The 15,014-nt window shown below is 43.9% G+C and overlaps 1 protein-coding gene across 1 annotated transcript; it reads left to right on the top strand.

Annotated features, from left to right (window-relative positions):
- The first annotated feature begins 11,820 nt into the window (after positions 1-11,820).
- MAP1LC3C (microtubule associated protein 1 light chain 3 gamma) lies at positions 11,821-14,279 on the top strand. The gene is made up of 4 exons (XM_007057967.4): positions 11,821-11,982; positions 12,068-12,123; positions 12,273-12,379; positions 13,732-14,279. Exons 1-4 carry the CDS (start codon positions 11,925-11,927, stop codon positions 13,940-13,942), a joined length of 432 nt encoding a protein of 143 aa, XP_007058029.1. The 5' UTR covers positions 11,821-11,924; the 3' UTR covers positions 13,943-14,279.
- Positions 14,280-15,014: the final 735 nt, after the last annotated feature.

Below are 15,014 nucleotides of genomic sequence, written 5' to 3'. Positions count from 1 at the left end.
GCCCTCTACCTAGCATAGACAACACTTGGACCTCACCCTTAAGGCAGCTAACAGACCCCACTTAGAAGCAGGTTTCAGAGTAGCAGCATATCTATTCAGGGGACATCATCATAGGGCCTAATCACATCAGCCACACTATCAGAGGCTCGTTCACCTACACATCTACCAATGTGATATATGCCATCATGTGCCAGCAATGCCCCTCTGCCATGTACATTGGTCAAACCAGACAGTCTCTATGTAAAAGACTAAATGGACACAAATCAGATATCAAGGATTATAACATTCAAAAACAAGTTGGAGAACACTTCAATCTCTCTGGTCACTCGATTACAGACCTAAAAGTTGCAATATTACAACAAAAAAACTTCAAGAACAGACTCCGAGAGACTGCTGAATTGGAATTAATTTGCAAACTGGACACCATTAAATTAGGCTTGAATAAAGACTGGGAGTGGATGGGTCATTACACAAAGTAAAACTATTTCCCCATGTTTATTTCCCGCCCCCCCATTCCTCACACGTTCTTGTCAACTGCTGGAAATGGCCCATCTTGATTATCACTACAAAAGGTTTTTTTCCCCCACTCTCCTGCTGGTAATAGCTCACCTTACCTGATCACTCTTGTTACAGTGTGTATGGTAACACCCATTGTTTCATGTTCTCTGTGTATATAAAATCGTCCTACTGTATTTTCCACTGCATGCAGCTGATGAAGTGAGCTGTAGCACATGAAAGCTTATGCTCAAATAAATTTATTAGTCTCTAAGGTGCCACAAGTACTCCTGTTCTTTTTGCACTTAGAAGTAGTAACAGTGCTGTTTTTCAGTGAGGACTTGAACTATCTTAGGGTCTGTCTATACTACAAATAAGTTTTTAATTCACATCAGAACAGCGAAGACACAAACAAATCAGCTTCTAACTCACATTAGCAACTCAAGTTCAACCTTCGGCTTCTCTAGAGTGGGTATCTGTACTGTAGCTAGAAGCAAGCCTCCCAGCCCAGGTAGACAGACTTGCCCTAGCCTGGCTAAAAATAGCAGTGTAGCCAATACAGCTGCAGTGGAGGCTCAGGATAGTTACCTGAGCTTAGACCCAGGGGTAGAGGTGGGCTCGAAAACCCAAGGACCCAACATTCACATTGCTACTTTTAGCACACTAGGTGGAGCCAAGCTAGCACATTTCCATCTACTTGGACTGGAAGGCTCATTCCCAGCTGCACTGTAGACATACCCAGAGGCTTTACCCAGAGCTGCTAGCTTGAGTCAAAAGCCTAGTTGCCATGTCTTCACTGATATTTTAACCCAGGTTAGCTAGCAAAAGTTAAGTTTTGTTCCCCCTTCCTCCCCTCCATCTAGTGTAGACTATATCCTTAGGTCAGTGGTTCCCAAATTTGTCCCGCCGCTTGTGCAGGGAAAGCCCCTGGTGGACCGGGCCGGTTTGTTTACCTGCCACATCCACAGGTTCAGCCGATTGCGGCTCCCAGTGGCCGCAGTTCGCTGCTCCAGGCCAATGGGAGCTGCTGGAAGCGGCGCGGGCCGAACTACCTGGCCGAACCTGCGGACGTGGCAGGAAAACAAACCGGCTTGGCCCGCCAGGGGCTTTCCCTGCACAAGCGGCGGGACAAGTTTGGGAACCACTGCCTTAGGTGCTTGTCTTGGCGTCTCTGATACACCTAGGGCTCAGCTGGGTATCATGATCTCTCTGAGCCCAAAACAAAGGATCAATTGCACAACTTGTTACAGCATCCATTATAACAAACACATGACCACACACAGGTCACAGCAATGGTCAGTCAAACCTCACAAGTGCCAGGGAAATTTCTAGACATTTGCTCCAAAGCCACAGCCCTCTAAGGATTTGGTTCAAGAAGAATCACCATTCGCAGCAGTGTTTAGTAAGACTGGGGCAGTGCAGGTGGGGGAAAGGGAAGGGGAAGAGGAAGGGAAAATGGATTCTTCAATTTATAGGTAACTTAAAATTTTAAAAAATGCTGTCAAACAAAATGGTTAATTGAGCTTTATGATTTTTTAAATGCTGAGAGGAAAGTTTGAAACATGCCATTTTAAACAAAAAAGCCCAGTGTTTTTTTTCTTTTTTTTTAAAAAAGAGTTGAAACTGGCCATTCTGAAGTTTTGTAAGTTCCCCCCCCGAAAATTAAGCAAATGTTTGGACATCACCAAATCTTCATTTATCCACAGAAAGCTTCATGTGAAAAATCTTTCCCATTTCTAGTGCTAGTGACCTGCCTTTAAATATAGACTCAGCCACATAAGCTTTTCTGACTCCATCCAGTAGAGGTCAGTTGGACACATGCTGAGCACGTTAAATAGTAAGGTTGACATTATGGTTTAAGGCTTAAGCTTTATTTGGTAGTTTTTCAAAGAGCCTTCTCACAAGTATCTTACTTCCCCCTGCTCAAGCATCCTGCTCCATATGTTTCTTTTGTATTCTTGCAACAGGCATACCATGAAAGCTCTGGAAATTTGATCCCAACACGCACTGCTCAACCCCATCAAAGCAGTAGACAAGGGCTAGTGGTTTTATACTTTTAGTTATTTGTTTTTTGTACATAAGTATATTTGTATGCTTTTTGTTAAAGGATGATCTTTAATTAAGGTATGGACTGGGATTCAGGAGATCTGGGATCAGTTAACTCTGCCATAGCCTCCATGTGATATTGTGCAAATCACACTATAATTGTGCGAATTTCCCACTCTGTTAAGGGCAGATGCTACTTTCTCCCACCCTGTGGGTTACCTCTTTAGATTACAGGCTCTCCAAGGCAGGGATTGTCTACTATGTTGTTTGCAGAGTGTCTAGCACAATGTGGCCCCGATCTCATTTGTGGCCCTCAGACACCACTGTAATACAGACAGTAATAGGCATGCAGTGGTTTGGGAAACAGGATTCTCACTCTGCAGTTTTGTATAAGGTGACTTGGAGCATCTTCTGAGTAGCACGAACTGAGAAAAGGCCATGAATTGGAACCATTCATTAGTAACTTAGACTCACCAGCCAAGTATCCCTTTATTTGCCTATGGAGGATTAAAAGCATGCAGGGCTTCTAGTGGACTCCTGAATGCTGTAGCTCTCTTCAAGGTGAGAGGTTCAAACACAGAAGAGCAGCAGTTTGAATGCGCAGGACACACATGCTGGAGCCAGGCTGCATTGCTGCAGAAAAAGCACAAACCTGCTGTCAATTCTTGCTAATGAGTACCCCTTCTTTGGTAGACAGGCAAGGCCAAAAGGGCTTTCCTAGCCACTCTGGCTCCTTAGCCATTTGCAACTCATTCCCATCACCATCCAGACCTCAGCAACCATGTAGGACAAGCCAAGTTGTTTTAACCTCTCCTAGAAGTATAATACACAGCTCCTTCCAGCTCAGACAGCCAGCTTATGTCAACTACCCTTTACTACATACATTTCAAGACACCCACTCTTTCCCAGAACTTAAAGCCTCTTTTATCCTGAGCCTCTGTGAGCACCATGAGTTTCTGTTAGTTTGCCTTCTCATGCTCAGAAGCATTCCTGTCTAGAGAACCTTTATACTCTGAGACATGTCCCTTTATACCTGCAGCTGGAGCATTTCCTGTTCCCCACACCCCCATCCTCCATTAACTTCTTCCCTGCCAGACTGTATTCAAGCATGTGACTGGAGAGCCGTAAGCCTGTGATCATTTCGTTACTTACGTGCACAATGGAGATGTCAGAGTTCATTTACGCAACAACCAACGTAGGACTTTTAAAAGAGGCTGTAAATGTGTCAGTGAGCTGGAGCAGATAAGAGCTCAAAATTCAAGACACTGCTATAACCCCCAAATTGTGCTGCACTAGTAGCTTTAAAACTTATCTAAGAGATCTATGTACTTATATGGCCCACATCACTGTGGTCTCTGAGCACTGCCCAAGTACTTAAAAATAGAAATAGTAAATCTGTCTTTCATTTTTTCCAATCTACAGGAGAAACAGCATTCTGAGTTCATAATTTGTGTGTTCAAGAAAGAAGAACTTACAGAAGGAAAGCTAAGTAAAAGGAAGGAGCGTTGCATTTAGTTCTGAAAGCAGTTAAGTCTATGCTCATCGTCTGTCATAGGAGTTTGTTCCATAATATAGGTCCAGCTTCAGTGAAAGTTCTTCTATGCTACTACACGAACGTCTCCTGCTGGTCAACAATTTAACTGTTCCACTGAAACCTAGCAGTCATGGGCATGGAGAGGAAGGAAACTAGGGCCAATACCTGGGGAAGGGGGGCTTGAATACCTGGAGGGAGCCTGTCATGTGGTTCACTACTGGGGTACCTCCTTGTCACTTATCCAGGGATTAGCTCATAACTAGTCACACTCCTTCTTTCAGTGTTTCAGCCCATAGTCTCATTCTCTCAGGAGTCAGGTTATACCCTCTTCATCACTCAGGGTGCTCCTTCATCTTGGCTTGGTTCTCCAGCCAGGTCACTATAGTCCTCCCCTTCTAGGATAAGGAAGTCCTACTAGAAAAAAACTGTCTTAGACAGTCTTCCGCTCCACTATCCAGTCTGTACCACCTCCCCAATGGCTAGCAGGGGAACTCAGTCCCACCCTCTACTCCAGGTTCCAGCCCAGGGACCCTACAGCCAGTCTACATAAGGTCCACACTATCCCAAACCTTGATACTTTTTCCCTAGAGTACTTCCTACTTCACCTCTATCACAATCCTTCTCTGCCTACCTCTGGGTACACTTTTCCTTCAGGGCCAGGACCCTAGGGCTTCTGTTCTCCCTTAGCTTCCTTCTCTAAGCCCAGAAATCAACTACAGGCCTCCTGTCTTACAGCCCTGTTAGGGCTCTTATATCATACCTTTTGGTTTCATAGCCGCTTAGCTGGCTTTTTGTTCAGCTGGTCTCCACCATCAGCCCTGATTCTCCTCCAGGTGCAGCCTGTCACAGGGTTAATTGTCCCTTTCTCTCTACTCAGGTCTTTCGTATTGGGTTCCCACTGCTAGAGGACCCTCACCCAGCCTATGAGGAGGATCCACAAGGCCCAGGAACTCGAGTAGCTACAGGAGACAACAGAAAAAAATAACAAGGACACATGTGCAGGTCAAAGGACCAAAAATAAGGAATTAGAATGGGACATCAGACAGCACCCACTGCTCCTCAAAGGTGTCAAGGGAGCCAGTGGACTCCGCCCAAAGGAACTCTGCCCGGATATGTGAACAGAGGGAGGATCAGAAATAGGCCCCACAGTCGCAGGAAACCCCCTCAGCCAACCTCCTCTCCCTGGTCTTATAGATGGCCACTTTGGCCAGCACTAGGAGAAAGCTGACAAGGAGGTCCTGCGACTTTGTGGGGCCATGGATAGGGTGTGCGTATATTAGAAGGTGAAGGGAAAAGTGCAGCCAAAAACATAAAAGGCTGTCTAGGAGGAGCTGGTATAAGGGCTGCAACCTGGTGCACTCCGGGTATACATGCACCAGGGTCTTCCTCACACTGCAAAAGGGACAGACGTCAGGGATGGGGGTGAACGGCGCCAAGTACACACCCGTGCTCATGGCTCCATGGAGGAGCCACCAACTGATATCCCCGGTGAGCTGTGGAACCAAGGTGGAATATAGGTTGGCCCACAGGGGTTCCTCACCCTCAATAGGGGCAATAGGTCATGACACTTAGCATCGGGCGGGACACGTGGGTGAGGAAATGGAGAGTATGGCGCATGATTGTGTACAGATGCACCCTTGGCACGATTCGAAAATGAACTGGCTGCAGGTCGTGCAGCCGGCTCATGGTGTGTGGGTGGGGCGGCGGGGGGAGGCCTCACGGGGGCAGGGGCCCTACGAAGAAATCCAGAGGGCCTGGGGTTTAGGGTTGGTGGGAAGCACCCTCCTGCAGGATCCGCTCGAGGTAAACTTGAGCAGCAGGCGATAAGGCTGCCCTTACCTCCTGAAGTACGCGTTGGGGAGTACGAAGGGTGGAGAGCCCCATGCCCTGAGTGAGCGTCAGGGGATCCACCCAGTCTCCCCAGTCATAGTCCAGGAGGCCTCCGATTTGGGTGACTTCTGCCTGTGATGTGTTGAGCAGGATGACATGACATTTTAAAAAGGGTTAGCTGAGGTACTATGTGCCAGTTCCTGCTCTCAGTTACGTGGGTGCAACTGCCATAAAAAACTGGACAAGATACAAGGTTCCATAAGAGTAAGGATTAAAGCCAGAGCATGGGAACCCAGGACCATCCCAAAGGGCAAAAAATTAATCCTGGGCTCACACCTTACAAAAATATGTGGGATTTATTGGAAATAAAGTCTGTGCTTCTTAGTCTGAAGCCTAGGCTTCATGAAACTGCCTGGAGAGCCCTTGTGTCTGATAGCTAAATACCTCAGACAGTAGCTTCTGTTCAGGGTGACAGAACAGTTGATTATTAAGGAGTAGATACTTTTTTTGGCTAAAGTAGGATCTATTGACCTAATTGGCAAAATAGTGGATCCCACTGGGCAGATGCAGGGGTCTGCCCACATGAAGGAGTTTCCTGGATCATGGGCTTAGGCCCTGATCCTGTTTGGACCAGGGTAGTTGTTTGTAAGCTTGGGGCAAGGATCTTGTTTTTCATAGATTCATAGATATTAAGGTCAGAAGGGACCATTATGATCATCTAGTCTGACCTCCTGCACAATGCAGGCCACAGAATCTCACCCACCCACTCCTGCGAAGAACCTCTCACCTATGTCTGAGCTATTGAAGTCCTCAAATCATGGTTTAAAGAAGTCAAGGTGTAGAGAATCCTCCAGCAAGTGACCCATGCCCCACACTACAGAGGAAGGCGAAAAGCCCCCAGGGCCTCTTCCAATCTGCCCTGGAGGAAAATTCCTTCCTGACCCCAAATATGGCAATCAGCTGAACCCTGAGCATGTGGGCAAGATTCACCAGCCAGATACCCAGGAAAGAATTCTCTGTAGTAACTCAGATCCCACCCCATCTAACATCCCATCACAGGCCATTGGGAATAACTACCGCTAATAGTTGAAGATCAATTAATTGCCAAATTCATGTTATCCCATCATACCATCTCCTCCATAAACTTATCGAGTTTAATCTTGAAGCCAGATAGGTCTTTTGCCCCCACTGCTTCGCTTGGAAGGCTATTCCAGAACTTCACTCCTCTGATGGTTAGAAACTTTCCTCTAATTTCAAGTCTAAACTTCCCGATGGCCAGTTTATATCCATTTGTCTTTGTGTCCACATTGGTACTGAGCTTAAATAATTCCTCTCCCTCTCCGGTATTTATCCCTCTGATATATTTATAGAGAGCAATCATATCTCTCCTCAACCTTCTTTTGGTTAGGCTAAACAAGCTAAGGTCCTTGAGTCTCCTTTCGTAAGACAGGTTTTCCATTCCTCGGATCATCCCAGTAGCCCTTCTCTATACCTGTTCCAGTTTGAATTCATCCTTCTTAAACAAGGGAGACCAGAACTGCACACAGTATTCCAGATGAGGTCTCATCAGTGCCTTGTATAACGGTACTAACACCTCCTTATCTCTACTGGAAATACCTCACCTGATGCATCCCAAGACCGCATTAGTTTTTTTCACGGCCATATCACATGGGTGGCTCATAGTAATCCTGTGGTCAACCCATACTCCAAGGTCCTTCTCCTCCTCCGTTACTTCTAATTGATGCGTCCCCAGCTTATAACTAAAATTCTTGTTATTAATCCCTAAATGCATGACCTTACACTTCTCACTATTAAATTTCATCCTATTACTATTACTCCAGTTTACAAGGTCATCCAGATCCTCCTGTAGGATATCCCTGTCCTTCTCTAAATTGGCAATACCTCTCAGCTTTGTATCATCCGCAAACTTTATTAGCACACTCCCACTTTTTGTGCCGAGGTCAGTAATAAAAAGATTAAATAAGATTGGTCCCCAAACCGATCCCTGAGGAATTCCACTGGTAACCTCCCTCCAGCCTGACAGTTCACCTTTCAGTATGACCCGCTGTAGTCTCCCTTTTAACCAATTCCTTATCCACCTTTCAATTTTCATATTGATCCCCATCTTTTCCAATTTAACTAACAATTCCCCATGTGGCACCATATCAAATGCCTTACTGAAATCTAGGTAAATTAGATCCACTGAATTTCCTTTGTCTAAAAATCTGTTATTTTCTCAAAGAAGGAGATCAGGTTGGTTTGGCACGATCTACCTTTTGTAAAACTATGTTGTATTTTGTCCCATTTACCATTGACCTCAATGTCTTCTCTGTACCCTTTGGTAATAAATACAGGCTATCAGACCAGGAAGCTGGTGCTATGAAAAAAACCCTAGCTGAGGAATTAATTTGCAGGTTTGGAGCCCCTCAAAGTCTGAACCAGCAGTACTGCCAATCCAAAGCATTCAGACTCATGAGTCATAGAATCATAGAATCATAGAATATCAGGGTTGGAAGGGACCTCAGGAGGTCATCTAGTCCAACCCCCTGCTCAAAGCAGGACCAATCCCCAACTAAATCATCCCAGCCAGGGCTTTGTCAACCCTGACCTTAAAAACTTCTAAGGAAGGAGATTCCACCACCTCCCTAGGTAATGCATTCTAGTGTTTCACCACCCTCCTAGTGAAAAAGTTTTTCCTAATATCCAACCTAAACCTCCCCCACTGCAACTTGAGACCATTACTCCTTGTTCTGTCATCAGCTACCACTGAGAACAGTCTAGATCCATCCTCTTTGGAATCCCCTTTCAGGTAGTTGAAAGCAGCTATCAAATCCCCCCTCATTCTTCTCTTCCGCAGACTAAACAATCCCAGTTCCCTCAGCCTCTCCTCATAAGTCATGTGTTCCAGTCCCCTAAACATTTTTGTTGCCCTCCGCTGGACGTTTTCCAATTTTTCCACATCCTTCTTGTAGTGTGGGGCCCAAAACTGGACACAGTACTCCAGATGAGGCCTCACCAATGTCAAATAGAGGGGAATGATCACGTCCCTCGATCTGCTGGCAATGCCCCTATTTATACAGCCCAAAATGCCATTGGCCTTCTTGGCAACAAGGGCACACTGTTGACTCATATCCAGCTTCTTGTCCACTGTAACCCCTAGGTCCTTTTCTGTAGAACTGCTGCCAAGCCATTCGGTCCCTAGTCTGTAGTGGTGCATGGGATTCTTCCGTCCTAAGTGCGGGACTCTGCACTTGTCCTTGTTGAACCTCATCAGATTTCTTTTGGCCCAATCCTCTAATTTGTCTAGGGCCCTCTGGATCCTATCCCTACCCTCCAGTGTATCTACCTCTCCTCCCAGTTTAGTGTCATCTGCAAACTTGCTGAGGGTGCAATCCACACCATCCTCCAGATCATTTATGAAGATATTGAACAAAACCAGCCCGAGGACTGACCCTTGGGGCACTCCACTTGATACCGGCTTCCAACTAGACATGGAGCCATTGATCACTACCCGTTGAGCCCGACAATCTAGCCAACTTTCGATCCACCTTACCGTCCATTCATCCAGTAGTCAGGCACCTACAGATCACGAGATTGGCTTGAAATCATGAGATTTGTTTGTAACTAATTTGCATTTGCCACCTTCTTTCCGAGCCTTTAGGTTGCACCTGGGACAAATTTTCAAAGCTTTTCTCTGTAACAATGAGGGCTATAAACTTTCTTTTATTTTTAAATGAACTCCAAGATTCTTCCATATTCACATGACTCCAGGAATTGGCAGTTTAATCATAAGAGCAAATATTGCAAGACTGGTAATAAAACTGTGAGAACTGACAACACTGAAGCAAGGCAGTAACTTTGATTCTGCCCTATACAAATAGCCATGCATGGCTTAGTAATTAATAAACTTTGAACAACCCTGTTTCCCCCAATCTGATAGGCCGAATAGAATACTAACTACCATGTTATCAATGCTTATGTAACACAATCAGAGTAGCTGGGGTGAGTTACAGCCATTCATTAGTATGGCTTACAGAAAGAGCAATCAGTCTTCTATTGACTTTACTTTTTACCAAGTCATGTTTGGTTGAGAAACTATCTTGACAGCTGTAGTAGTTACAGGGATACAAGCAATACAAGCGGTTGAGGGTGTGTCTGACTATAATCAGCAGGTAGACAGTTCTGAAATCTATCTGGAAGGTGTTAAAAAAACAAAACAAAACCAGAAACCTGAATACCATGTTAGTGCTTCTGGGAGACAAAAGCTAGAGTCTGGTATAAAAGTCACCTTCCAGAATTATTCAGAAAGTGAGCCAGTGTGGGTACAGGAGAGTGTGAAAAAGAGGGGCCCTTTTTCAAAATGAAGGAAATGCTTTTAAGGGCTACTTGTAAGTATTATGAAGCTAACTGACAAGTTGGAGGCAGAACCATGTGAAAGGGGAAAGCAGATGGGCCATAGAGTACTATAAGTTAAAGATTCTCTTGTGGGTACCTGGATTCTCTTTACAGAACATTATGTGTCACAGGCAAAAAGTAAAACATCTTTCAGTTTAGATTACTTTTAATTTAAATTAATGAAGTTATTGGTAGAGCTGGGAAGAAACCCCACATTTTCTGGCTTGCAGGCCTGTGCTTTTACCATAAGACTGTCTCTGCAGACGAATGCAGAGATAAAAGATGAGAGATCCAGAAATATGGTGCTTATTTTTTGCCACTGAGTGACACTGAATGCAACACTCTACTAACCTAAATATTTAGTTACAACCTAACAGCCAAATGCAACTGTCAATCTTTCGGACAAAACGCTCTTTGACACCAATGGGAAATTGGCATTTTGTCCTTGATTTTATAGCTCCAATTTCCACAATTCTCTTTAATTAAAATCATAATTCACGCTCCCCCCTCTCCTGTTCTAAGCTCATCGCTACTCTAAAATGGCCACGTATCAGTAGCGAACAGCCTTTATGAGACCGACTTTTCTCTTGCTATGTTTAGTCATCCCTGTGCCTGATTGAAAATGTGGGAGCTGAGTTAAGCAATGAAATATGGCAGGTGCACACAGCGCAGTAGGTTACTAAAACAATGCACTGTGGTTAATCTTATTTAATTCAAAATGGGTGAAATCAGCCATGCAGACAGCTAGCACAAGGCCTGTGCACCACCTATGTCCTACTTAAACCCTCACATAGGACCTTTGGCCCAAATCCTCAAAGGTATTTAGGCTCCTAACTTTCACTGATTTCAATTTCCACTGAAATTAATGTCAATTAGGAGCCTAAATACCTCTGAAGATCTGGGCCTTTGTGCCTAGGCCTCTGCAAATGACTGATTAACCCCTCATTTCACCCAGTGAGACTAAGCAGGTCGGCCCAGCACTTTGTTCACATGACAGTTTGCTACAGGTATAGCATATTGTAATAACACCAGCATGATGCATACAGCAAAGCCTCAGCCCTGTCCCATCTTCTTCTGGCAAGGGCTTGGGGGTGCTGGTGAAGCCTCATGAGTGGGCCCCTCCAGGAAGAAGTGCCTGCAGTTGCTCTCTTGTAGCCCCCTCTCGGCAACATGTTTTTAATGGGTCTAGGCAGGTGTCACAGGCAGCTGTCCTCAAACGGAGCAGAGTCTGGAATGACGTAGAGACCCTTGAAGAACAGTGGGATCCAAAGGCCTTCTGACACTTAAGGTGTGAAACAAATAACATGGGATATACAATGTGTCAGGATGTCCTGTCAGGACAGGTACACTGCCCTCTGCAGGTACAGAACAGAGGCAGAAGTCCTCTCTCTGTCCAACAGGCAGACCCCACCATTCCCTAGTAAACTAGCTGCAGCCAGGTTGAATCCGCCCCTGCTGTGTGGGAGAAATGGGGGTGGGGTAAGGGAGTAACATGATGTCACAACTAAGCCTTTATAAGGGGCTCAGTTTAACAACTTCCCACAGTTTGAATTCAGCTGTGGTAGAGGACTGGGAGCTGCTTGTTATTGTTAAGCCCTAGTAACAAAGTCTTCTAGTAAAGAAGATGCAAACTCTGCATAGCAGCCAATCTGTTAGACCTTTTAAACTGAGAAAGAGTTTTGGTAAGTCATCTGGGTATTGTACATAGCTAAGCGATATTGGAGGTTGAGGAATGCATGTGTAATATTTGTTTTTTCTTTTGCACAGCAACTAGACTGGAAGAAGTAGCAGGAATTCGGGCAAAGTTCCCAACAAAAATCCCGGTAAATATATCTCTGTTCTGTTTGCTATGTTAGTATTTAAGCCTTTCTTAAATAAGTTTAAAGCTCAGCCATTGAAGACTTTTTTTTTTCTTTAAAAACAAACACTTTCAATTGCTTTAAAAGTGATCTGTTTACTCCTGTAAAAACAGGTAATTGTTGAACGGTATCAGAAAGAAAAATATCTTCCTCTACTGGACAAAACAAAATTTCTTGTTCCTCAGGAGTTGACCATGACACAGTTTATAACCATCATTAGGTATGTAGCAAACCCTGGAATAGCAATTGGCCCTCTACAAACGTGGCTGCTCTTATGCTGTGGCTTGCAAGATCTAGAATCTAGATGTTAATTTGAATCAGGCTGTCTAGTACTCCGTCAAGGGGGGGTTCGGTTGTATTGAGTGCTGTGTGTGGGAAGCACAGAGATCTAGTCAGTGGCCTTCTTTTTGCCTGCATGACTAACAGAGGTAAAACCTGCAATGTGTTCTCTCTTTTAAGATAAGCTTTCTTTCCAAACCTGTTCAGAGCTTCTTGTGAAATCAGTGACTGCATAGAAGCACAAAGTTTGTCCATGAGCCTAAGTAAATAGGGTTTCTGACTAATTCATGTCCTGCTTGCCTCTGGTGAGAACTTAAATAAAAAGGGAGCTGACTGGTAACCAGGCCTCTGAGATTTTAGTCCCAGCACTGCTACTGATTTGCTATGAACCTGAGTAAACTGACAGAAGTGTCTCAGGTGTGGGCTGTGTGAAGAAAATGCCTGTAAATTGCTCTGAGGTCATTGGCTGAGAAGCTCTATAGGGAAGAAGTTCTCTACTCCTGTAATTCTTAAGTATATTCTAGAATATGTCTGTCTTTAAAAGACCATTGCCTTAAAAAGCCTATGATCTCCATATAATACAATGAGAAGAAAAGGAGTACTTGTGGCACCTTAGACTAACAAATAAATTTGTTAGTCTAAGGTGCCACAAGTACTCCAAGGTGCCACAAGTACTCCTTTTCTTTTTGTGGATACAGACTAATACGGCTGCTACTCTGAAACATATAATACAATGGCTTCCATCAAGTACAAAGAGGCTATGTGTGGGTGGATGGACAAACAGGCCTAACTGTCTTAGGAGCTGAGCCCCTCTGAGAGGGACTAATCTCTCTTAAGACTGAGTGAAGCTTTGAATATGTCTGTAAATAAAGGTTTAAAGCCATACTCTATCTTGCACCATATGTAGAACAGTGCTGAAGAGACTTCTGCTCTCTGCTTAGTATTTAGCAACTGCAATTGAGTAAACAAAGCCCTGATTTCAGAGCTTTTCTGTTTCAAATATTTGACTAGGGAGACTTGCATAAAAGCCACAAACTTTGAAAAATATGGATTTGACAATAAGACTGGATTTAAATCTACCTATATGATTGCCTACTGATGTTAAACCATATTGATTTACAAAGCATTCTGGCTCATCTCTAAAGTATAAGATGATAAATGTGTTTATCACAACTGCAATATCTGTCATTATATTTGTCAAAGTGATTAATACACACTGCCAAAAAAGTGAACTCCTCAAAAGTAGCTTGTATTGGGAAAATAATCCTTTCCCCTTCTTTCTCCTAAATCTAGAAGCAGAATGGCTCTAAATGCTACACAAGCTTTCTACCTGCTGGTGAACAACAAGAGTCTGGCCAGTATGTCTCTGACACTGGCTGAAGTGTACAGGGACTACAAAGATGAAGATGGCTTTGTATATATGACATATGCTTCCCAGGAGATGTTTGGATGTCTCTTGCCCACTGCCCAAGGGAAACTTATGGAATGCCCCCTAAAAACATAAGGGCATGTCTGGCTGCTGCTGCTAGGCAGCTGATCATGCCAGTGACTTGAAGATCAGAGATGCTCTTTCTAGTATGGGCTCTTAAACCCTGTACTGAGGGTTAATGGCCCAGATGTTGGCAGGACCAACTAATGGAGAAGTGGTGGTGCTCTATTCCTAGATAAGTAACTTGGAGATATATATATATATTTTATATTTGAAAAGACACTAGTGGGTTTTTTGAACAGCACCTTTAGAATCCTTTTTGTAATGTCAATGTTTAAGTTATGTAACTGCTTTTTAAGGGAACTCTAAAGCCTGAGCCTAACAGAATCAAATAAAGATACTTTTAAGACTAGGTTGAAAGTTAATATTAATCTAGGAAGTGTGTATGTGTATATATATAGAAAAGTGTTGTGGAGTACACCTGAAGCATCAGAGCAGTAGTTTTAAAGAGTAACTTGAAATGGTGGATTGTGTGCACGTATTCTTTAAAGATGGTGGAGTAACTTCATGCTACACATCACTAACTTAGATTGTACAGCACCGCATATAAAACATAGAGCATATTGATTGATTTTATACAGGTCAGTTGGCTATTTATGGAAATATTCCTGTTGAACTATATGATGGGAAAGCTACTGTATGATCTGTTGGGCTGAGCCTGTTTAATTAGTTGATTAGACTAGCATCTGAGTTCACATATCTACCTAAAATACTAATTACATGTCCAAAATAGGATATTAAGCAGGAAGTCCTCTTCCATGAGTGTCCATGCAGCACTTTCTACAGTTGTAACAGTATTTCTAGCTTGAGGTTAAGCTACTCTGCTTTTTGAACTCTGCTCTAGGCTGAGTAGGCAGTTTGCTTTGTATCTTGCAACAGCTAGGTGAGGCCTTCTTAAAGGGGAGAACAGGGTCACTCTAATCTCCCTTTCCTCCAGAACACATCACAAACTGTAAGGAGAGTAGAATAATTCAGAGTGCACTCTTAAGAAATCAAATGGCAGTCTGCTGAATACAACAGTGGTGTCTTGGAATAGGGTCTCCAGCCCTACCCAATGTCTTTTCTTAAAAACTAGTAAGGCACTATT

The sequence above is a fragment of the Chelonia mydas genome, chromosome 3 (genome assembly GCF_015237465.2).
Source record: "Chelonia mydas isolate rCheMyd1 chromosome 3, rCheMyd1.pri.v2, whole genome shotgun sequence".
Taxonomy (NCBI): Eukaryota; Metazoa; Chordata; order Testudines; family Cheloniidae; genus Chelonia; species Chelonia mydas.
Note: the sequence above shows the minus strand (reverse complement) of the source record. Positions and strands in the feature narration are given on the sequence as shown.

What these genes read in the sequence shown, in the direction of transcription:
- MAP1LC3C (XM_007057967.4), top strand. Translation starts at nt 11,925, where the DNA reads ATGCAAACTCTGCATAGCAGCCAATCTGTTAGACCTTTTAAACTGAGA. An exon ending in TAAACTGAGAAAGAGTTTTG is followed by an intron (nt 11,983 to 12,067) that starts GTAAGTCATCTG and finishes TCTTTTGCACAG; the next exon opens with CAACTAGACTGGAAGAAGTA. An exon ending in CAGTTTATAACCATCATTAG is followed by an intron (nt 12,380 to 13,731) that starts GTATGTAGCAAA and finishes TCCTAAATCTAG; the next exon opens with AAGCAGAATGGCTCTAAATG.